This window comes from Kogia breviceps, chromosome X (genome assembly GCF_026419965.1).
Source record: "Kogia breviceps isolate mKogBre1 chromosome X, mKogBre1 haplotype 1, whole genome shotgun sequence".
NCBI classification, from domain to species: domain Eukaryota; kingdom Metazoa; phylum Chordata; class Mammalia; order Artiodactyla; family Physeteridae; genus Kogia; species Kogia breviceps.
The window spans coordinates 71,073,515-71,098,515 of record NC_081330.1 but is presented as its reverse complement, the minus strand read 5'-3'; the positions used below and the strand labels follow the sequence as shown (position 1 = coordinate 71,098,515).

General features: G+C 38.5%; 1 protein-coding gene across 3 annotated transcripts in view; it reads right to left on the bottom strand.

Annotated features, from left to right (window-relative positions):
* Nucleotides 1-25,001, bottom strand: part of HDAC8 (histone deacetylase 8) — a 234,955-nt gene that overhangs the window by 74,088 nt on the left and 135,866 nt on the right. Inside the window, exon 10 of one of the 3 annotated variants that reach the window (XM_059050425.2) lies at nucleotides 14,013-14,265. The exons of the other annotated variants lie outside the window; for them this stretch is intronic. Within the exon in view, the coding sequence (XP_058906408.1) occupies nucleotides 14,164-14,265 (102 nt within the window). The 3' untranslated portion in view covers nucleotides 14,013-14,163. Of the gene's footprint in view, nucleotides 1-14,012; nucleotides 14,266-25,001 lie in introns of those variants that run through there. 3 annotated transcript variants of the gene reach the window in all.

The window sequence follows — 25,001 nt, the reverse complement described above, 5'->3', positions numbered from 1 at the left end:
AGTTTGAGACCTAAACATCTTTTGTCTAGGGGAAGTTATGACAGGAGGACGTTAGGTCCCCTTAGCCCCAGCTCACTACTTGAAACTTCCTGGTAGCTCAGGGAAGGTTGCTGCTCAGCAGCCCTGGCCAGAGGGGTGGAAGGGAGACAAACAGCAGGAAGGAATAAAAGTAAGAAGCAGCTGGCACAAATGTGGCCGAGCCCTCCCCTCATTCTAGCCAGTTGTATAGACAGCTGTCTCTTTAATTTAACCCTTAGTCCAACCCCTAAATGACAAAGCTCATTTTACTCATACAAGTTTCTTCTGGTAGAGATGGTGGTTGGTCTAAAATGAGGAAAAATGTAGAGGTAAGGGAGGTTAAGTGGGGAAAACTTGACAAAGACAAAGACGGGAGTTTTTTTCCCCCCTCAAAACATGCATGTGGGGAAGAACGCCAAAGGAAGGCTGTGAACGAAGAGACAGAAACCTCTGTTGTCAAAGGCAGTCTGGAGGAGGGAGGACAGGCTTGCACAGGCTTGGGGACAGTTTTGCTTCTACTTCTATTTATATTCTCAAGGCTAATTGTGTAAATGGTAGTTTCTTACTCCAGAATGGCCATTTGTAGCTGCACGTGGGTTTGTTTTTCCACACTACCAGACAGCCAACTCAGCACTACTGTCAGCAGCTCTGATCAATAGAGAGGAGCTTAATTATTCACCAATCTGGAGACTAGGAGTGTAAATGTGCAAACGTTTTTCTCTCAAGTGGCCTTAGAATTGGAATGCTTGGGTGTTTGGGCTGGAAGCAACTTTATAAACTATGTTCCAGTTAAACCCTGAAGAAGACTGGGAAGGAATTGGAGCCTGGAGAAGGGAAGTGAATTGCCCAGGGTCACACGAGCCATTGAAAGCAGCCTGACCTCTCACTACTGGCTCCATGTTTCCTGTTCGCTCTCCCACCCCCACCTTCAGAGACCCCCAAATGTATCTGTCTTGGCAAAGTCTGTGTGTTTTCCTCCTGGCTGTTTCAATTGCTATCCCATGACAATGTTGGCAGGCCCGGTGACTGAGCACAGCCTTGATCATGAGAGAGGGAGTGCTTATTCCTGTACTCCTGACCCAGCTGGGAAAGGGCCATCCTGCCATTTGCAGCTTACCTTTGGCTCCAAGGCCCACAGGACAAGGAGACCGGGGAGCACTGTGCCCCCAAAGGCAACACTGCTGCTGTGAACAGAGGCAACTGCTTAAAAGAGTTTTTTTCTCTTCTGCAGCTTGTAGCCTGAAAGTTTCAGAAGGAGTGGGAGAATCCCCTCCTTCTCCATTCTTCATTTAAATAAATGATGCAACTGATATATACACAAACTGCTTAATATATGTAAATCATATTTGTATGTAATTTCTACCTGAATATACTTAACATATGTCATGAAGCATAATAATAGAATCAACACCCGTGAGTCCACCATCTGCCTTAACAGAACATTACCAGCGCCACTGCAGCTCCCTGCAGGCTCCTCTGCAACCCACCACGCTGCCTTTCTCCCAGAGGTACCCACGATCATGAACTTAAGTCACTCCCTTGCATTTCTTCATCGTCTTCCTACATATACGGGTAACCCTAAGCAACAAACTCTTTAGTTTTGCTTGGTTTCAAAATGTAAATATTGGTATCATGCTAAAGTTTTTTGCAATTTGTTTTTACTCAGAATCGTGCCTGAGAACCTCTCCCATGGTTATCTGCAATGGTGTTTTATTCCTTTTCATTGCTGCCTAGTATTTCACCATCAAGTCTACTACAAGAGAGACACGCTACTGTCGATGAACATCTGTTGTTTCTAGTTTTTTTTTTTTCCTATTCTAAACATTGCTATAAACTTTCTTTACAGTACACTTGCCCAAGCTTCTCTAAGGTCTGTTTCTAGGAGTGGAATCAGTCAGTTGTAAAGTACACACGTGTTCAAATTTGTTAGATAATGCCAAATCGTTTCCCGAATCGGTCTTTCAATACACACTCCCACCAGAAGTGTAAGTGTTCCACAGCCTCACTAACTGCTCCACATCCTCACTAACACTTAGGATTATTTAACTTACATCATTTTTTGCAATCTGGTGGATTAAAATGGAATTTTGTGATGTTGTTCTTTTTTGGTCATTCCTTTTTTTAAAAATTGAAGTATAGTTGACTTACAATGTTGTGTTAACTCCTTGTGGTTTTATTTTGCATTTCCCTGATTACTAATGAGGTTGAGCACCTTTTCATGTCTCTTGGCATTCAGATATCCTCTTCTGTGAAAGGCTTGTTTATATCTTTTGCTCATTTTTCTTCCAGATTTTCTTCCTTATGTATTGGTATATGAAATTTGTATATTTCAAATACTAATACATTGTCAGTTATATGAGCGCTAAATATGGTGTTCCACTTTGTGCCTTGTCTTTTCACTTTCTGGGTTTTTTTTGGTGAAAAGAGGCACTTCATTTTAATGTCATTGAATTTATTACTTTCTCCCTTTATGGTTGGTGCTTTTTGTATTTCTTTTTTTTCTTTTTTTTTTTTTGTGGTATGCGGGCCTCTCACTGTTGTGGCCTCTCCCGTTGCGGAGCACAGGCTCCGGACGCACTGGCTCAGCGGCCATGGTTCACGGGCCCAGCCGCTCTGTGGCATGTGGGATCTTCCCGGACCGGGGCACGAACCCGTGTCCCCTGCATCGGCAGGCGGATTCTCAACCACTGCGCCACCAGGGAAGCCCTTTTTGTATTTCTTTAAAGAAATTCTCCCCTATCCCAATATCACAGAGAATTTCTCCTATCATAATGTTTCTTTGTGACCAAAAGTTTACTGGCATTTGGGGCAGGGCACTTATTCTTTATGTGGGGCTGGCTCTTACACTGCAGGACACTTTAGCATCCCTGGACCCTGGGTACCAAATGCCTTTAGCACTATTCCTTCCTGTCATAACAATCCCAAACACTCCCATACATTTTCAAATGTTCCCTGGGGGGAGGTACTACAAGTTGAGAACCTCTGAATTATATTTTCTTCTAAAAGTTTAAAGTATTTAGTATACCCAGAATTGATTTTTGTGTTTGATGTGAGATGGGAATCTAATTTTATTATTTCTTTATGGCTAACCAATTTTCCCAACACTAGTTATTATAGAATTAATCATTTCCCCCACTGATCTGCAATGCTACCTGTCACACAACAAATTTCAAACAGGTATAAGTTTATTTTTGAGTTTTTTATTCTGTTCCATTGGCCTATTTGTCAAACCTCTGTGCCAGTATTACACTCTTAAGTACTACAGCTGTATGATAAATCTTAATATCTGATAAAGTTTTTCTACCTTGTTCTTCAAGAATGCCTTGGCTTTTCTTTGCACTCCCATATAAATTGTAGAACCAACTTGTCACATTCCATGAAAAACCCTATTGGGATTTTGACTGGAATTATACTATGATTGATTCAGGGAAAAGGATATCTTTACAATATTGAGTAGCCCTACCTGTACAGAACATGGCTCTCTATTTCAATAAAGTTTTATAATTTTCTCCAGAGGATCTCTGACACATCTTTTGTTAGATTTTCTACATAGATACCTTATATTTTTATTGCTACAGTATCTTTTTAAAAATTGCATTTTTGATTCTTGTAGTTGGTGTATAGAAATGACTTATCTCCTTATATTCTCTCTTAAATGTATTCCAATCAGACTTTTTCACTTAGCTACATCAAAATTGTTCCTGGCAAGGTCACCCATGACTACACAGTTACTAAGTCCAATGGTCACATCTCAGTCCTCATCTCACTTGATTTCTCAGCAGCATATGACATAGTTGGTCACTCCCTCCTCCTCAAAACACTTCTTCACTTGGCTTCCAGGACAGCATACACTTTTGATTTTCCTCTTACCTCACTGGTTATTCCCTCTCAGTCTTTGCTGGTTCTTCCTCATTTCCCCAACATTTTAATGTTGGACTGTTCCAGGGGCCAGTCCTTAGACCTCTTCTCTTCTGTAGCTATCCACACTCCCTTGGTGATCACATCCATTCTCATGGTTTTAAATTCTATCCATATGCTAACACCCTATTTTGCAATGCTAGTTTAACTCACTCTCTGGAGCTATCATTCATGTGTGTGTGTATGTGTAAGGAAGGAATATATATATTCCTTCCTCCTGCTTGACATCTCCAACTCAACATGTCCAAACTGAACTCTTATTACCCGAAATTCAGCTTCCCACAGTCTCTCTCTCAGTTGCTCACTCCATCATTCCAGTTGCTCAGAGCAAAATCTTTGAGCCCTTGCTTTCTCTCACAGCACTCACAATATGTCAGAAAATCCTCCTCTACCTTCAAAATATATACAGATTCTTATCACTTTGCACAATCTACACTGATACCACACTAGTTCAAACCACCATTATCTCTTTAAGAAACAGCTTTAGGGCTTCCCTGGTGGCACAGTGGCTGGGAGTCCGCCTGCCGATGCAGGGGACACAGGTTCGTGCCCCGGTCCAGGAAGATCCCACCTGCCATGGAGCGGCTGGGCCCGTGAGCCATGGCCACTGAGCTTGCATGTCCGGAGCCTGTGCTCCGCAATGGGGAGAGGCCACAACAGTGAGAGGCCTGCATACCGCAAAAAAAAAAAAAAAGAAAAAAGAAACAGCTTTATTGAGATGTAATCTACATACCATACAACATACAATTTAACTATTTATAGTATATAATTCAATATATTTTAGTATATTCATGAATGGTGTGACCATCACTACAATCTACTTTTATAATATTTTTGTTCCCCCTAAAAGAAACCAGTACTCATTAGCAGTCATTCTCCATCCCCTCACCTCATGTTGCCCTAGGCAACCACTAATCTACTTTTTGTCTCTATACATTTGCTTATTCTGGACATTTCATATGAATGGAATCATAGAATTTGTGGTCTTCAGGTACTTCATTCCTCTTTATTGCCAAATAATATTCCATTGTATGAATATACAACATTTTATTTATATATTGATCAGTTGATGGACATCTGGGTTGTCTCTACTTTTGGGGCCAATATGAACAATGCTATGAATGTTTGTGTACAAGTTTTTGTGTGGACATATGTTTTCATTGGGTGTACAGGAGTGGAACTGCTGAGTCATAATGTAACTCTATGTTTTAGCTTTGAAGAACTACCAGCCTGTTTTCCAAAACAGCTGTACCATTTTACATTCCCACTAGTAGGTAGTGTGTGAGGGTTCCATTTCTCCACATCTTGCACCACTTATTGTTATCTGTCATTTTGACTCTAGCCATCCTAGTGAGTGGGAAATTGTTATCTCATTGTGTTTTTGATTTACATTTCCATGACGACTAATATTGTTGGACATCTTTTCATGTCCTTGTTGGTTATTTGTATATCTTCTTTGGAGAAATGTTTATTCAGATCCTCTGGCTATTTTTTTTAACATCTTTATTGGAGTATAATTGCTTTACAATGGTATGTTAGTTTCTGCTTTACAACAAAGTGAATCAGTTATACATATGTTCCCATATCTCTTCCCTCTTGCATCTCCCTCTGCCTATTTTAAAATTGAGTTATTTGTCTTTTATTATTGAGTTGTAAGAGTTCTTTATATATTCTAGATACAAGTCCCATATCAGATATATGATTTGCAAATATTTTCTCTACTTCTATGAGCTGTCTTTCCACTTACTTGAAGATATCACTTGTAGCAGAAAGGAAGTTCAATGAATTCCAATGTATGTATTTAATTTTGATGAAGTCCAATTTATCTATTTTTTTTCCTTTTGTTGCTTATGTTCTTGGTGTTGTACCTAAGGAACCATTGCCTAATACAAGGTCATGAAAATTTACACCAACGCTTTCTATGAGTTTTATAGTTTCAGCACTAAATTTAGGTCTTTGAGGTGTTTTAAGTTAATTTTTATACATGTTGTTAGGTAGAGGCCCAACTTCATTCTTTTGCATGTAGACAACCATTTCTGAAAAGACTATTCTTTCCCCCACTGAATTGTCTTGGCACCCTTGCCAAAAATCAATTGACCATAAATATGAGGGTTTATTTCTGGACTCTCAATTCTATTCCATTGATCTATATCTCTACCCTAATGTCAATACCACACTGTTTTGATTAGTTTCACTTTGTAAAAAGTTTTGAAATCTGAAGTAATTATGACCTCATAAAATTGTTAGGAAATGTTCCCTTATTTTCTATTTTTTGGAAGAGTTTGGAAGGATTGCTTTTGATTCTTCTTTAAACATTTGGTAGAATTTACCAGTGAAGCCATCTGGTCCTGGACCTCTTTTTGGTGGGAAGTATTTGATTACTAATCCAATCCATTTAATTTATACAGGTCTATGCAGATTTTCTATTTCTTCTTGAATCTTAAGTTTTGGCAGTTTGTGCCTTTCTAGGAATTTTCCTATTTCATCTACATTATATAATTTGCTGGCATAAAATTATTCATAGTATTCCTCTTATAACCCTTGTTTTTTAACATAGTTACAAAATTTTTTTTTCCTGCAGTGAGGACTTTTAAGACCTACATTCTTAGCAACTTTCAAATATGCAATACAGTGTTATTAATTATAGTCACCATGCTATACTTTACATCCTCATGACTTATTTTATAACTGGAAATTTGTACTTTTTCACTCTCCTCACCCATTTCATCTATGCCAATCCCCCAGCCCCCTCCTCTGGCAAGCAGCAATTTGTTCTCTGTATCTATGAGCTTGGTTATTTTTTGTTTGTTTGTTTGTTTGTTTTAGATTCCACATATGAGATCATGTGATATTTGTCTTTCTCTGACTTATTTCACTTAGCACGATGCCCTCCAGGCCCATCCAGGATGTCACAAATGGCAAGATTCCCTGCTCTTTACGGTGGAATAGTACTCCATTGTATACACAGTCAGCCCTCTGTATCACTGGGCTCCACATCCACAGATTCAACCAACCATGGATCAAAAATATTAGAAATATTTTTATTCCATAAAGTTCCAAAAAGCAAAACTTGAATTTGCTGCATGCTGGCAACTATTTACATAGCATTGACACTGTATTAGGTATTACAAGTAATCTAAAAATGATTTAAAGTATACAGGAGGGTGTGCGTAGGTTATATGCAAATATTATGCCTTTTTATATAAGGGATTTGAGCATTCGTGGATTTCTGTACCTGTGGGGTGTCCTGGAACCAATCCCCTAAGGAGACTGAGGGCTGACTGTATATACCACATCTTTATCCACTGATGAACACTTGGGTTGTTTCTATATCTTGGCTATTGTAAATAATGCTGCAGTGGACATGGGGGTGTATATATCTTTCTGAATTAGTGTTTTCATTTTTTTTTTTTGGTAAATACCCAGAAGTGGAATTGTTGGATCATATGGTAGCTCTATTTTTAATTTCTTGAGGAATCTCCATAATGGCTTTCCATAATGCCTGCACCAATTTACAATCCAACCAACAGTGTACAAGTGTTCCCTTTTCTCTACATCCTCTCCAACATTTGTCTTTTTGGTAATAGCCATTCTAACAGGTGTGAGGTGATATCTCATTGTGGTTTTGATTTGCATTTCCCTGATGATTAGTGATGTTGGGCAACTTTTCATGTATCTGTTGGCCATCTGTATGTCTTCTTTGAAAAAATGTCTGTTCAGATCCTCTGCCCATTTTTAAATCGGATTTTATTTTTTTGCTATTGAGTTGTAGTATAATCCTTTTTATTTCTATAACATTGGTAGTAATGCTTCCACTTTCATTTCTGATTTTAGTTATTTGAGTCTTGCCTCTTTTTTCTTAGTCATTTTAGCTAAAAGTTTGTCAATTTTGTTGACATTTTCAAAAAACAAGTTTTGGTTTCATTGATTTTCTATATTTTCTTTTTCATTTATTCCCTCTCTAATCTTTGTTATTTCCTTCCTTATCCTTGCTTTGGATTTAGTTAGCTCTTCTTTCTCATATTTCATAAGATGAAAGGTTGGGTATTGAGTTGAGATCTTTCTTTTTAACATAGGTGTTTATAGCCACAAATTTCCCTCTGAGCACTGCTTTAGCTACATCTCATACATTTTGGTATGTTGTTTCTTCATTTTCCTTCATTGCAAATTGTTTTCTATTTTCCTTTGTGGGTTTCTTTTCAATATAAAAATTTTTTTTTTGGCTGTGTTGGGTCTTCGTTGCTGTGCGTGGGCTTCCTCTAGTTGTAGAGAGTGGGGGCTACTCTTCAATGCGGTGTGCGGGCTTCTCATTGTGGTGGCTTCTCTTGCTGCAGAGCACAGGCTCCAGGCACATGGGCTTCAGTAGTTGTGGTGCGCAGGCTCAGTAGTTGTGGCTCACGGGCTTAGATGCTCTGCAGAATGTGGGATCTTCCTGGACCAGGGATTGAACCTGTGTCCCCTGCATTGGCACATGGATTCTCAACCACTGCGCCACCAGGGAAGTCCCTCCCTTGTGGTTTTTTTCTATGACCCACTGGTCATTTTAGGAGAGTGCTTTTAAATTTCCACATATTTGTGAATTTCCCAAATTTCCCTGTTATTGATTTCTACTTTCATTTCATTGTGGTCAGAAAACATACTTTGTATGATTTCACTCCTTCTATGCTCTATGGCCTAGTCTATGGTCTATTCTGGAGACTGTTCCATGTGCATTTGAGAAGAATGTTTATCCTGTTGTTTTCCAGTGGAGTGTTCCATAGATCTATGTCAGGTCTAGTTTAGGTCAAGTCTTCTATTCCCTTGATCTTCTGCCTAGTTGTTCTATCCATTATCGAAAGTGGGCATTGAATTCTCAAACTATTATTATTTGTCTATTTCTCTCTTCCACTCTGTCCAGTCTGTCAATTATTGTTTCATGTATTTTGGGACTCTGTTGTTAGGTACATATACATTTATAATTGTATCTTCCTGATGGATTGACCCTTCTATCATTATGAAATGTCCCTATTCATCTCTAGTAATTTTTTTTTGCTATAAAGTCTATATATTTTTTCCTTTTTTTTTTTTTGGCCATGTCGTGTGGCATGCAGGATCTTAGTTCCTTGACCAGGGATTGAACCCATGCCCTCTGCAGTGGAAGCATGGAGTCCTAACCACTGGACAGCCAGGGAATTCCCTATAAAGTCTATATTTTGATATTAGTTTAGCCACTCCAGCTTTTTAGGGTTGTTGTTTGCATGGAATATCATTTTTGATCCTTTTACTTTCAACCTATTTGTGCCTTTGGATGAAAAGTGTGCCTCCTGTAGACCGCATGTTGTTGGACCTTGTCTTTTTAAAAAATCCAGTCTGATAATATCTTTCTTTCGATTGGATTGTTTAATTCAGTCACATTTATTGTTATTATTTATATGCTTGGATTTACATTGCCATTTTGGTTTTTGTTTTCTATATGTCACATGTCTTTGTTTATTTGTTATCTTCCTTAGTATTAGGTGGATATTTTCTCATGTAACATTTTAATTCCTTTCATGATTTTTAAAATTATTTATTTTTGAGTTATTTTCTTTGTGGTTTTTCTAGGGCTTATAATATACATCTTATTAGAATCTACTTCAGATTTATACTTAGTTCTAGTGAAATATAGACATTTTATATAGTTTCATTGCCTCCCCCTTTTTGATATTATTGTCATACATACATATATATTTATATATGTAATAAATCCAACAATATATGGCTGTAATTATTACTTTATATAATTTTATGTCTTTTAAAAAGGCTGAGAGGAGTTCCCTGATGGCCTAGTGGTTAGAATTTGGCCCTAACACTGCGGAGGCCCAGATTTGATCCCTGGTCAGGGAACCATCCCTCATGTTGCACAGTGCAGCCAAAATACAATAAATAAATAAATGAATAAATAAATAAAGACTGAGAGAAGAGAGTAAATATATATTTATAGTGTTCACTAACATTCTTACTCTTCTGATTCTTTCCATTTCTTTCTGTGGATTGGAATTACCATTATTGTCATTTCCTCATTTCAATACAGCTTTCTTCCCATTCCCTTCCTTTGTGCTCTTATTGTCAAATATGTTATGTTTCTATATATTATAGTCCCAACAATACAATCATATTCATATTGTTTTATGTAATTGATTTTTAAATCAGTCAAGAGGGGAAAGGGGAAGAAATATGCAATTATATTGTCTTTTCTAATTACCCACATAATTACTTGCACAAGCATTCCTTGTTTTTCATGTGCATTCAAATTACTGACATCATGTGCTTCCAGCCTGAAGAACCTCACTTAGTAGGAAAGGTATTGCTAGGAAAGGTATCCTAGCAATTAATTCTATGGTTTTTTTTTCATCTGGGAATGTCTTTAATTCACCTTCACTTTTGCTAGATATATGATTCTTGGTGTTTTTTTTTTTAAACTGTCAGTAGTTTGACTATATCATCCTTCTTGACTCTATTGCTTCTGATGGGAAGTCAGCTGTTAATCTTATGGGGGTTCCCCTGTATGTGATGTGCTTTTTTTTCTCTTCCTGCTTTCAAGATTTTCTTTTTGTTTTTCAACATTTTACTATGATGATACTGGGTATGATCTCTTTGGGTTTACTTAGAATTAATTGAGTTTCTTGGGTGTGTAAAGTTTTTTTAAATCAAATTTGAGAAATTTTGGAATTCCCTGGTGGTCCAGTGGTTAGGGTTCTGTGGTTTCACTGCTGGGACCCAGGTTTGATCCTTGGTCAGGGAACTAAGATCCTGTGAACTGTGCAGGCAGTGTGGCCAAAAGAAAGGAAAAATAAATAAAAGGAGAAAATAAGAAATTTGAAAAGATTTCAGCAATTTTTTGGAATATCTTTTTCTGTCCTTTTAATGCTCTCCTCTCTTTTTAGTACTCCAATTATGCATATATTGATGCACTTATTTATATCCCACATTTCACTGAGGCTCTGTTCATCTTCAGTTTTTCTCTCTGTTCTTCAGATTGCATAATATCTATTGTTATATCCTCAAGTGGACTGATTCTTTCTTCTGCCAACTCAAATCTACTGTAGAGCCCCCTCTAGCAAATTTTTCATTTGTTACTAAACTTTTCAACTCCAGAATATACATTTGGTTCTTTTAAAATAATTTCCATTTCTTTCTTTTTTTAAAAAAAATAAATTTATTCATTTTATTTTGGGCTGCATTGGATCTTTGTTACTGTGTGTGGGCTTTCTCCAGCTTCAGTGAGTGGGTGCCACTCTGTTGTGGTGCATGGGCTTCTCATTGTGGTGGCTTTCCTTGTTGCAGAGCACAGGCTCTAGGTGCACAGGCTTCAGTAGTTGTGGCTCGTGGGTTCTAGAGCGCAGAGTCAGTAGTTGTGGCGCATGGGCTTAGTTGCTCCATGGCATGTGGGATCTTCCTGGACCAAGGCTCGAAACTGTGTCCCCTGCATTGGCAGGCAGATTCTTAACCACTGTGCCACCAGGGAAGCCCTAATTTCCATTTCTTTATTGATAATTTATATTTATTGAGACATTGCCATCACACATTCCTTTACTTCTTTTAAGCATAGCTACCTTTAGTTCTTTGAGCATACTTATAACAATTGTTTTGAAATCTCTGTCTGCTACATCCTCCACTTGAGCCTCTTTAAAGAGAGTATTTTTATTGCTTTTCTTTTTTTTCCCTCTGTGTATGGGTCATATTTTCCTGTTTTTTGGAGGAGGGGCAGGAAAAAATTACTTTTCTCATTATTTTTTGTTGTTGAAATCTGGACATTGTAGACAATATATGGTAGGAACTATGGGATACTGATTCCCCACCTCACCCCAGGCTGGTGCTTTTAATTTCTTGGTTATTTGTTTGATAACTTGAATGAACATTGTAAAGTTTATCCTCCCTATAGTGTAAAGCTTGATGTCCCTGCTCTGATTTTTTCCCCTTGTTTTAAATTTCTTTGCTTCACTACCTAGGGGGTACTCCTGGGTTGGCACAAGCCATTTATTGTCAAGGTTGTGCTTAAGCCTCCCAAGTCAGTTAGATTTTTAAGATTTATCATTGGATATCTTTGTGGTTTGGAGGCTACTATCACAGTTCAGGGTTTATATTGGGCTGGCCAAAAAGTTTTGCCCAGGTTAGATTGGAAGCTGGGTGGAGGAAAAGTGATCTGGTTTTCTTGACCATGCCTGCTTGGACTTGAGCTTCTGCAACATGGAGCTGGGAGAGATGAAAAATTCCAGCAGCCTGCCCTTCCCTTGGTGAAATCATAACCCCAGACTCGGTACTGCAGGGGGAAGAAACCTCCATCCTCTTGGCTGCATCTGCCCAGAGTAGTGAGTTTGGGGTAGAGATTCTGCAAAGCAGAGGTGGGGTGGGGGGAGTTGTGATAAGAGAGTGAGTCATGGCTCAAATGCCATAGACTTTTGCTATTCTTTTCTTTTTTTTTTTTTTTTTTGGTACACAGGCCTCTCACTGTTGTGGCCTCTCCCTCTGCGGAGCACAGGCTCCAGACACGCAGGCCCAGCGGCCATGGCTCACGGGCCCAGCCGCTCCGCGGCATGTGGGATCCTCCCACACCGGGGCATGAACCCGTGTCCCCTGCATTGGCAGGTGGACTCTCAACCACTGCGCTACCAGGGAAGCCCGACTCTTGCTATTCTTGGCTTTGGTGATCTTCTTACTTATCTTGTTTTATATTTTAATAATTTTTGCTTTTGTGTCTATTATTTCCTTCCTTCTGTTTTCTTTGGATTTATTCTATTGTTTATTATCTAACTTCTTAAGTTGAATGCTTAGCTCATTAACTTTCAGCCTTTCTTCCTTTTTTTTTGGCTGTACTGAACGGTTTGTGGGATCTCAGTTCCCCAACCAGGGATCGAACCGTGGCCATGGCAGTGAACGCTTGGCTACCAGGGAACTCCCTCTTCCTTTTTAATGTACTCTCCTAAGGCTATAAACAGCCCTGTAACCACCACTTTACGTGCAACATACAAGCTCATTTCTAAATATTTTCTAATTTCCATTAAGATTTCTTCTTTGACCCAAAGAGTTATTTAAAAGTGTTTTTAAATTTCCAAAACTGTATTTTAAGAAAAACACTATATATTTGGATTTATTTATATTGTCTTATTTTATTCCATGAGTTCCATTTTTGCTGTGTTTTTTCTTTTCCTCTTTTGAATCAATTGATTTTTTCTTGTTCCACTTTTCCACTTCTATTACTTTGGAAGATATTCATTCTTTTTCTCTTCTTTTAGTGGCTATCTTTGAAATTCTAACATGCTTACTTAATTCAATAAAACCTAGAGTTAATTAACATATGTACCCTCTTCTCAAAGGGACCCCTATAATGTTTTGACTCTAATTCTCAACAACATGAGTTGCTATTGTGAAGCCTTTAAATTCTGTGTTTTTTGTCTTCTTTTAATCCCACAAATTATAAATTTCTAATATTACCCACATGTTTAACTTTTGTTTTCTACTTAATGTTTTATTGTATATCTCAGAACTTCTTTTTTGGATAATTTTCCTTATTCAGTGACAAATGTTGGTGGTAAATGTTGCCATGGCTCACGGGCCCAGCCGCTTTGCGGCATGTGGGATCTTCCCGGACCGGGGCATGAACCCGTGTCCCCTGCATCAGCAGGCAGACTTTCAATCACTGCGCCACCAGGGAAGCCCGGTGGTAAATGTTTTAAAATTTTTTTATATTAAAATGCCTTTATGTTGCCTTTATTCTCTGAAGAGTTTCACAGTATATATAATTTTTTGGCTCTTTTCAGTTTATTGCATGAAGGAGTTACACTAGTCCAAGTTAAAAGCAGACCCCAAATGGTTACATTATACAAGCTGTGAGGTTTTCAAACTTGTGACAAGGGAGAGAAGGTAAATTCTGCTCATTGCAAGGAAATCCTCACTTAAGCTTCAGTGAGCCAGAAGCATTTAAAACCCACGAGCTTTCAGCTGATCATCCTTAGCCAGTCCTATCTTTACGAGGAACTGGCATATGTTCTAGCACTGGTCACCCTGTAGCTGAATTACTTCTCCATATTCTGGATGTTCAAGTGCAGTACCATTGCAGCAAATTTCTTCTTAAATGTCTTCACTAGTTTCTTTTTATCGTAATCATCAGTGATCCCTTGGACAGTAGTAAGGGTCTTCCTGCTGTTTCTCTGTTGAATTCTTATATGGATATAATCCTCAGTGCCAGCAGGAAGCAGATCATCACCCTTACTTGCACCAGCAAAGGGGTCGAAAGAGCAGAGGTTCTGGATAGCGGACATATGATATGATTCCTTTTCCTTGGTGGAAATGGCCTGCAGAAGGTGGCAGCTGGAGAAGGCAGGTGGGGGGGGACAGAGAGTCGGGAAGTGAGGGGGCAGCTGCTGAGTCCTTGGTGGAGGATCAGTGAGTGGGCCACAGTATATATAATTTTAAGATGAAAATTATTTTCTCTAAGCACTTTCAACATTATATTCTAATATGGCTTCCAATGTTGCTGCTGAGAAGTCACCTATTGGTCTAATTGTTGTTATTTCGTATGTGATCAGTCTTTTCCTTCTAGCTTGTTTTAAGATCTTATTTGTGTTTCTGGTATTCTGCAGTTGACTGTGATGCATGTAGATATTAATTTCTTTTTATTTATCTTGCCTGGAATTTCTTAGTTTTCCCGAATGTGCAGATTTTTGTTTTTTCAAAATTCTGGAAAATTTCCAGCTATGATTTATCTGAATGGTTCTCCCCCTTTCCTATTATTTCTTTGTAGAATTCTAAAGAGATTAATATTGGGCCTTTTTGCTTTATTTGCCATATCTCTTAAGCACTCATATTTTCCATCTCTTTGTACCTCTTTTTTGAATTTTGTGTGATTTTTTTCAGATGTATTTTCCAGTTTCCTAATTTCTCTTCAACTGATGCATAAAACTTCATCAAGGTTTTTAATAACAATTATTATATTTTTCATTTCTAGGTATTCTACTTAGTTTTTTTTCAAACCTAGCAGGTCATTTTTTAAAACATCTTTATTGGAGTATAATTGCTTTACAATGGTGTGTTAGTTTCTGCTTTATAACAAAGTGAATCAGTTATACATATACATATATCCCCATATCTCTTCCCTCTTGTGTCTCCCTCCCTCCCACCCTCCCTCTCTCACCCCTCTAGGTGGTCAAAAAGCACGGAGCTGATCTCCCTGTGCTACGTGGTAGCAGGTCATTTTTGATAGTCTCTTGCTCTTTGCTCTGTACTTTTTTTATTTCCTTAAATGTATTTAACATATCTATTTAATATCCTGTATATGATAATGTAAATATCTAAAATCTTTGTGGGTCTAGTTATGTTTTACCTTTTTTTCCCCTGTTGACTGCTTCCTCCTGGAAGTTGGTTTTCTTGTGTAAACTGTGACTTTTGATTATGAAGGAGTTTGTTAGAACTCTCTGTGGGATTTCCATGTGGTCCGAGAGTAACAGTGCATTCTCCCATGAAAGCTTTCAATTTGATTTTCCCTGGTGTTTGAGGCATCACAAACCTAGGTCCACTTTAAATTAAAAATCGTGGCCTGTGGTTTTTTGTGCCATTCACATAATATATATTCAATCTCCAAACCAGTTGTCATAAAATCTCAGGGAGGTATTTTTTAAAAAAATTCTACTCAAAGTTAAAACTTAGACAAAAAAATTTCCTTACTGTCTGTCCCTTCTCCCCAGCTGCAGGCCTCTGTTGTCTAATACTGTAACCACTTAGCCACATGTGGCTATTAAATGTAAATTAGTGAAAATAAAATAAAATTAAAAATGTAGTTCCTCCGTCTCACTAGCCACAATTCATGTGCTCAATAACCACATGTGGCTAGTGGGTACCGTTTTGGTCAGTGCAGATATAGAACATTTCCATCATTGTGAGAGTTTTATTGGATAGTGCTGCTCTAGAACATTTGAATCTACACATGTCTCCAGGGTGTGTGGTGTCTTCAGAACTAGGTTACACCTTTGAACAAACGCTTGACAATCTGTGTCTTAGTCTGTATGCTTGTTCCCTGAAGATGTCCAAGTCCTAATACCCAGAATCTGTGAATATGTTAACTTACATGGCAAAAGGGACTTTGCAGACATGATTAACGATCTTGAGATGGGGAGATTATCCTGGATTATATGGGTGAACTCAATGTAATTACAAGGATTTTCATAAGGGAAATAGGAAAGCAGGAAATACACAGTCAGAGAGGTGATGTGGTGACAGAAGCAGAGGTTGGAGTGAGGTACTTTGAAGATGGAGGAAGGAACCATGAACCAAGGCATGCAGGAGACCTCCAGAAGCTGGAAAAGGCAACAAAACAGATTCTTCCCTAGAACCTCCAGAAGGAATGTAGTCCTGTGACCCATTTTATACTTTTAACCTCCAGAGCTGTATGAGAATAAATTTGTGCTGTTTTAAGCCACTAAGTTCGTGGTAATTTGCTACAGTAGCTATAAGTCATACAAACTATGAAAGGGGCCAGTTAAGAAAGGCTCTATTTTAATATACCAGAAATGTGTGGCTGCCAAATGGCATTAAGTTATTCTTATATCTACTAATTTCCCCTTCCTATATTTCTATTTGGCCCTGAGGGTACAAGGCCCATGCAAACAGAAATTTTAGAAGGGAGACTGATGCAGGAACCTATACTCTCATTCATTTATTCAACAAATATAAATATATACTGAGTGTTTATCATACTCCAAGCACTGTTTTAGGTGCTTGACATATATTAGTGAATAAAAGAAAAAAATCTCTGCCCTCAAGAAGCTTACATTCTAGAGGATAGACAGAGTTGATAAACAATAAACATAATACATAAGTAAATTACACTGTATGTTAGCAGATGATTAGTGCTATTGGTGAAAAAAAAGTGTGAGTGGTCAGGGAGGGGGGATGGGCAACTATAGTCTTAAATATGGTGGTCAGGGTAAGTCTCATTGAAAAAGTTGCAATTGAGCAGAGACTTGAAGAAGTTAGTCATGTGAACATCCACAGTAAAGCATTCTAAGCAGAGGAAACATCCAGTGCAAAATATTGAAGTGGGAGTGTGCCTTGTGCCTGATATCTTCTAAGAACAGCAAGTAGGACAGTGTGGTGGACAGAGCAGTAGGAAATGAGGTCAGAGAGGTGAAAGAGGGCGGATCATGCTGGGTCTTGTAGGGTACTGCAAGGCCATAAGCTTCATACTGAGGAGGACCCCTGATTTTTAGGGTAGACAAGTGTACAATGAGCATAACACTCAGAATACATAAGAAGAGATATAGCGCTTAGAGAATGGATGAATTTTTAGATGCTGTGAGTGGCGAGCTTTCTTCTGAGCACCACACTTTTGTACCCATTTGCTTCCTGAACTTTTCTACTTGTATGTTGATTGGTGACTCAAACTCAAATTGCTCCAAATAAACTCCTGATCTTCTGTCTTAAACCCTTTTCTCTTCTTCTGTTCTCTATCCCACTTAATGATATCCTGTTAGAAATCTTGGAGTCATCTCCTGATTCTGCTTTTTCCCACTCCACTATGTCCAATCAGACTCCCAACCCTGTCAGACTTAGTGTAGATATGTCCTCTTCTCTGCTTCCTCTGCCTTCACCTTGGTTGAAGGCTTCATCTCTCACGGGACCTCTGTAATCACCTCCATGGTTCTATAACGTGTGTACCAACTGTAGTTGCCACAGTTCCAAAACTGATCGTGCCACTCCCTCTTTTAAAGATCTCTCCTGGGGACTTCCATGGTGGTGCAGTGGTTAAGAATCCACCTGCCAATGCAGGGGACATGGGTTCGAGCCCTGGTCCGGGAAGATCCCACATGCTGCAGAGCAACTAAGCCTGTGTGCCACAACTACTGAGCCTGCGCTCTAGAGCCTGCGAGCCACAACCACTGAAGCCTGCGTGCCTAGAGCCTGTGCTCTGAAACAAGAGGAGCCACCACAATGAGAAGCCCATGCACCACAACGAAGAGAAGCCCCCACTCGCTGCAACTAGAGAAAGCCTGCATGCAGCAACGAAGACCCAACACAGCCAAAAAATAAATTTAAAAAAAAGATCTCTCCTGGCTCCCACTGCTTGTAGAATCTTGACCCATCTCTCCTTCTATTCTCACTTTCCAATATGCTTTTCTATGTGTCCCATACTCCAGCCATACTGAACCTTTCAGTATAATCCCAGCATATTCCGCCCTATCACAAGTATATATATATACCTGAAAAAGCAGTACCTGCTAGCTATTATGATTATCAAGAAACAACAGATTCTTTCTTCCAGGAATGCCCTTATTCTCTCTCTTCACCTGCAAAAATACTTATATACCTTTCTACTCAATTCAAATGCCACCTCCTCTGTGAAGCCTTTCTTGTTTCCCTCAGTAGGGTTTGTTGCTACTTCTTGTGTGTAGCTCCAGCATTCTGTATCTATAGCCCCTGGGCCACTTAATACAACACATCGTGATTATTTGATTACAGATCTGCCTCCCCCAACAGACTGCAAGCTCCTTGAGGGCAGGTACCATCTCTACTGATTTTTTCATGCCTAGTAGCTAGTAGTGTCTGGCCCAAAGGAGGTACTCAATTATTATTTGGTGAAATAAAGAATGAATGACTGAAATGATTCAGGAAATATCTATGACTTGCTAGTTAAGAAGAAAGATCAAAAGAGGGGAATTTCATACACAAAGCAGCTGGCCTGATAGCTCAGAGCTGGGAGGGGTAGCCACAAAAAGGCTAAAATTGAAGATGTGGGCTGGGTTATAATGGGAGACGAGAGCAAACAGGAAGGATTGGGTGGACCTAGCTGGGGAAGTGCTGTGAAGCCACTGCCCAAAGTCTGGATTTTCATTTGAATGAGTAGGGAGTTGCTGGAGAGTTATTAGAGACACGGCTGAAGTGAAGCCATGAAAAATGACCTGCACTGCACAGCTGGAAGGAGGAAGCAAGGCCAGCCAGAAGGCAGTCACAATAACCCAGAGCAGAATGGGCATGGCAAGTGCAGGCAGGAGATTCAGCGGGCACAGAAAAGGAGGGGGCTAGATTTGGTGAATGATTGCATTTGGTAGAAGACACAAAGGTAGTGAGAATTGCTGAAGATGATTAAAAGCAGAGTAGTGCAGAGAAAGAACATGAGACCAGCAGTTAGGAAATCAGGGTTCAGTTACAGCACAAAAATTATTCCCTATCAACTTAGTCTTCCTGTGCCTTACCTTCCTATATAGTAAAACAAAGAGGTTCCCCATTCAAATTATCAGCAAATCCAGAATCCTTCAACTCTACTTCAAAAATATCTCTTGAATCACACCATCTTCACTGCCACCACCCTAGTTCAGGCCCCAGCAGTCCTCAGCTGGACCAGTGTATTAGCCTGGACAGTGGTCTCTGCACCCTCTCTTGTCCCCACACTATGTGGTCTCCACACAACAGTCAGCACCATCTTCTGAAAATGTCAATTTGCTTATGTTACTCCTCTGCTTAAAAACTCTTCGACTCCAACTACAATTAGAGTTAGATTACACTCCTCACCTCAGCCTACAAGTCTCCTACATAGCGTGGCTTCTGCCTGCCTATCTGACCTCATCCCACCGCCCCCACCTCACTCAATACACCCCAGTCGCACAACCTTTCTACTTTTTCTTGAGCATATCCAGCTCTTTCCTACCTTTTCACATGCTGTTCCCTGGAATGCAGCTTTGTCTGACTGGTTTCTTCATGGCTTTGGTACTTCAGACCTAGATTTGATCCCCTCAGAGAGGTCAGTCCTGATCTCGGTATCATCTGTTTATTTCCTTAGCACTTATCAAAATCTGTAATTATTTTATTATTTGTTTACTGCTGATCTCCTAGGCGATTACAAGTTCTAAAAGGTAGCACCCCCCTGTCTACTTCATTGTGCATTTGTGAGTGAGTGAATGAATGAATGAAAGGGGTGATGGAAGCAGAGTTCACCAAAAATGGAGTTGTGAAGAAAAATGGAGGAAAAGATTTTGAAAAGAGTTCCATGGAATCTTGAGGATAGCATAACTAGTTTCACCCAGCTCGTAGTATAAACTATTAAAAGGAATCGAGATAGGAGACAGAGGGCTCAGGCAAAAAATCATGGAGAATAACAGAAGCTGCAGCTAATGGAACTCAATTCAAATTACCAGAAATTTGTTGAGTACTTAACTATCTGCCAGACTCTACGCTGGGCCTCACTGTGAGGCATATAAAGATGAGTGAGTGGACACTTCAAGAGTTTATATTCAGGAGGCCAGAAATAGGAGAGAAGGAAGTGCAAGTGATGATAAAAGGCAGAATTTAATCAAAGGGCACTGGGGCTCAGAAGAAGGGGCTCAGGGAAGGCTTCAGAGAAAATTACTCTGATGCTGAAGTCAACAAGTTTCAGTCTACAATGAAACAGGAGCAGATGCTTCTCTCCGCTCTTCCCCACAAAATACTTTTGAAAAGTAGGATGGAAAGCAAAATATTTTTCAAGATGACTTGAGGCACTGTGTTAGTGGGGAAACAACTACGTGAGGAGTTTTGGCCCTACCATTCACTATTTGGGAGACCTTGGACAATTTGCTCATTTCTTTTTCCTAACTATTATTGAGGGCCTGTGCTAGGCACTTTCATATATACTATTGAATCATTTACCTTTTCTAAGCTTCAGGTTTCTCCATTCCCTTTGAACTTTAGCAGACTAGATTTCTGGTTCCCAAACAGTTGGTGCTGGGTACAGACCTGCAGGTATTCCTTTTTGCTGTCAGGTAGCACCCACACTTTTGCACTAAAGCAACAGACTGGCTTTTGGTAATATCCTAAAGGCACTAGAGTGCACTTTGGCTATTTGGCAGATGGGGAAAAAGATGAAAAAGTTTAAGAAGTGAAGCATAAGTTTCTTTGTGGCACTGTTGGATTAGCACATTTTGAAGTGGTAAACAGTGGGGTCTGCCTGCCATGGTAACCCGTTGTATATTGGGAAATGGAGATATTAAGGTGTCAAGAAATGACCACCCTAAAATGTTACTAATATTAAGGTAAACTGTAATGCCAGAAATTGTAACATGATTGTCTCAAGGTATGCTGTAAAGACAGGTACTTAGATGACTGGCAAAGTGAGATGGGTGAACAAGAGAAAATCTGTCAGTGCATCTCCAGAAATGACCATGGAGAGGACTATTTATTTTTGGACAATGGCGTCTCTGCTTCTGTAGACAGAACTATTCCTAGTATGGAGAAGGGCAATTTCTCAGGTACCTAGGCTTGATTAAAAGAAGAACAAAACTCCAGAGACTATCCAATTCCTTTTGTTCTAATTAGGTGTTTGCTGAGCAGCTTTATGGTGTATAACTGGTTTCTTGTCTGGGACGACCCACCAGCCAGGAGGGCCTTTATGCTGTTGATGAAAGGCTTGTCTTGCCTAATATACTGCTCATTATAAATGACCACCTTGAGGTCTGCTTTATAAATCAGTCTCTGTGGCTTTGGCACCATGATTCATTCCCCAGAGACTTAATCATCACATGACTGAAAATGGGAGAGAAATGTGAGGTGGAAAAACTACAGAGCAGACCGGCTGGAGTATCCTCAAGTGCTCCTCTCCTCTGAGGTCTGGCCTGAAACAGCCAGTGGCTTTACCTATTAAATTACAGCAATAATCATCTCTTACACTTGTTCAGTGCTTTTAACTTTAAAAGCACTTTCATATATATATATATAAAATCTAATTTTATTATTTCATCTATTATACCTTCTTTAGCTCATACTGTTTGCAAAATTACATTTGTAGAGCAGTGGCAAAGACACCAAAAGAAGCAGTAATATTGTCAACACCTTGAAAAAAAATCTGTCTATGATGGGACCTTGGCAAAATAAATCAAACTAAAGAAATAAGTGTAGTTAGAGTCTAGGCTGCAGTAATGTGACCCGGGAATTTGGAGATAGGCTCAGAATGATTCTGAGAGTGAAATAACACAAAGATATGGTTGTAGATGTGTTGCTGATGGAGACTTGGGAAATATCCAAGTGTAATCAAGGTGATCAGGGCATATCTGCAAGACTGGAATGTACTTGAAGAAAGCTGCAGTCTAATCAGTTTTACTGTAAACTGTCTGAAGAATAATGTGCTACAGAAAGGTGGTGTACGAGTTATTTGAAAAAGAGGGATTAAAGAGCGAAGATATGTTACTGTTTGTCCAGCACCCCCCACTTCTCACTATGCAGAGGGACAGGAAGGGATGGGAGAGGGAAGTGTGTACATTTGTGCAGCGTCTGGAGAGCAGAGGGAGCTGGATAGACCACGTATATGACAGACACACATATTGTGGTCCCTAAGGATGTAGACTCAATTATGAAACAGTTACTTCCTTCACTCTGATTCCATGCTCATCAAGTAACCTTCTGACTTACTAATTCAGTTTCCTAGGTCCCTTGATCCTGGGAGAGAAATGCCCTTGGAGTAGATAAGACTATTGTGGTTACCCAATAGGTATATCTTCCACTGTAAATTAATATAATTGCAATATATTTTATATGTCTCTTCCCTAATTTTTTTATTTTGAAATTTTTCAAATCTACAGAGAAGCTGCAAAATCAGTAAAATAGATTTCTACTCTTTCTTAAACTAAATTTACCAATTTGCTGATGGAAGTTCAACTGCTCCAGCACTATTTATTGAAGACTGTCTTTCCTTCATTGAATTGCTTTTGGACCTTAGTCAAAAATCAGTTGGCTGTATTTGTGTGGGTCTGTTTCTGGGATCTCTATTCTGTTCTTTGATGTGTTTATTCCTTTGCCAATACCACACAGTCTTGATTACTGTACCTATATATTAAGTCTTAAAATTGGTAAAGTGATTCCTCCCACTTCATCCTTCTTTTATAAAATTGTTTTAGCTATTCTCGTTCTTTTGTTTTTCTATATAAATTTTATAATAATCTTGTCTGTATTTTCAAAGAACATACTGGAATTTTGATAGGAATTATTTTAAACTTGTACATAAATCTGGAAGGAATTGACATCTTTACTACGTGGAGTCTTCTAATCCATGAACACGGTATGTCTCTGCATGAATTTAGATCTTTGATTTCTTTCATCAGGGTTTTGCAGTTTTAACATACAAGTCTGGTATATATTTTGTTAGATTTATACCTAAGTATTTCATTTTTAAAAAGCTGATTATAAATTGCATTATATTTTAAATTTTGGTTTCCGTGTGCTCATGGATAGTACATAGAAATACAATTGATTTTTGTATGTCAACCTTGTATCCTGAGACCTTGTTGAAAACATTTATTAGTTCTAGGAGGTTTTTGTAGATTCCTTGGGATTGTATTGTAGACAATAATGTCATTTGCAAATAGGGACAGTTTTATTTTTTCCTTTTTGTTTTGTATGCTCCTCAGATGCTGCTTGCTAGGTCTTTCAGCTATGGAATGCACAGAGCAGAGATACTGGTCTGTAGTTTTCCTTTTTTTGTACTGTCTTTGTCTGGTTTTGGTATCAGGATAACACTGGTTTAATGAAATGAGTTGTGAAGCGTTTCTTCCTCTTCTATTTTCTGGAAAGACTGTATAGATTTGGCTTGAATTCTTCTTTAAACATTTGGTAGAATCCTCCAGTGAAACCATCTAGGCCTGGAGAGTTCTTTTTTGGGAGTTTTCAAATACAAATTCAATTTCCTTAATAGTTATAGGTTATTCAAATAATTTCATATTTGGCGAGTTGCAGTAGTATGTGGTTTTTGAGGAAGCAGTTCATTTTATTTAACTTGTCAAGTTTATGTGTGTAGAGTTGTTAGATGTATTCTGTTATTACCCTTTTGATGTCTGTAGGGTTTGTGGTGATACCCCACTTCACTCTTGATTTTGGCAATTTATGTCTTCTCTGTTTTTAAATTTGTCAGTCCTGCTAGAGATTTGTCAATTTTACTGACATTTTCAGAGAACCACCTTTCTGTTTCATTTCCTATATTATTATTGTTTTCAGTTTCATTTAATTTGCTCTTTCTAGTATGTTAAGGTGGTAACTTAAATTATTGATTTGAGATTATCCTTTTTTTTTAAAGATTTGGTGCTGTAAATTCCCCTCTCAGCACTGATTTAGCTGTGTCCCACAAATTTTGATATGTTGTATTTTCATTTTAAATTATTTTAATGTAATTTTTGATTCTCCATGAAATTTGCTTTTTGACAAATGGATTATTCAGAAGTGTGTTCTTTAAGTACCTAAATGTTTGGAGATTGTCCTATTATCTTTTATTTATTTGTTTGATTTTATTTTGATCAGAAAATATACCCTGTTTGATTTCCTTATTTTAAATTTGCTGAGATTTCTTTTGTGGTCCATGATATGGTCTATCTATTTTAAAAATTTTAATATCATTGTGATAAAGTATATAAAACATAAAATATACCACTGCAACCATTTTAAGTATAATATTCAGTGTATTAATTACATTCACAATATTGTGCAATCATCACCACTATCTATTCCAAAACTTTTCTATCACCCCAAATAGAAATTCTGTGCCCATTAAGCAATAATTCCCCATTCCCCCTTCCCCCAATCCCTGGTAACTTCTAACCTACTTTCTGTCTATATGAATTTGCGTACTGTAGATATTTTGTGTAAGTGGAACTATATAATTGTCCTTTTGTGTCTGGATTATTTCACTTGGCATAATGCTTTCAAGGTTCATCCATGTCGTAGCTTATATCAGAACATCATTTCTTTTTATGGCCGAATAGTGTTTCATTGCATGGATATACCATGTTTTGTTTATCTATTCACCTGCTGATGGACATTTGAGTTATTTCACCTTTGGCCTATTGTGAATAATGCTACAGTAAACACTGAATACAAGTATTGTTTAAGTCCCTGTTTTCGGTTCTTTTGGGTAATAACTTGGAGTGTAACTGCTGGGTCATATGGTAATTCTATACTGAACTTTTTGAGGAACCACCAAACTATTATCCACAGTGGCTGTGCCATTTTACATTCCCAGTGGCAATTTACAAGAGTTCCAATTTCTCCACATCCCCAGTAACACCTGCTATTTTCATTTAAAAAATTATAGTTATCCC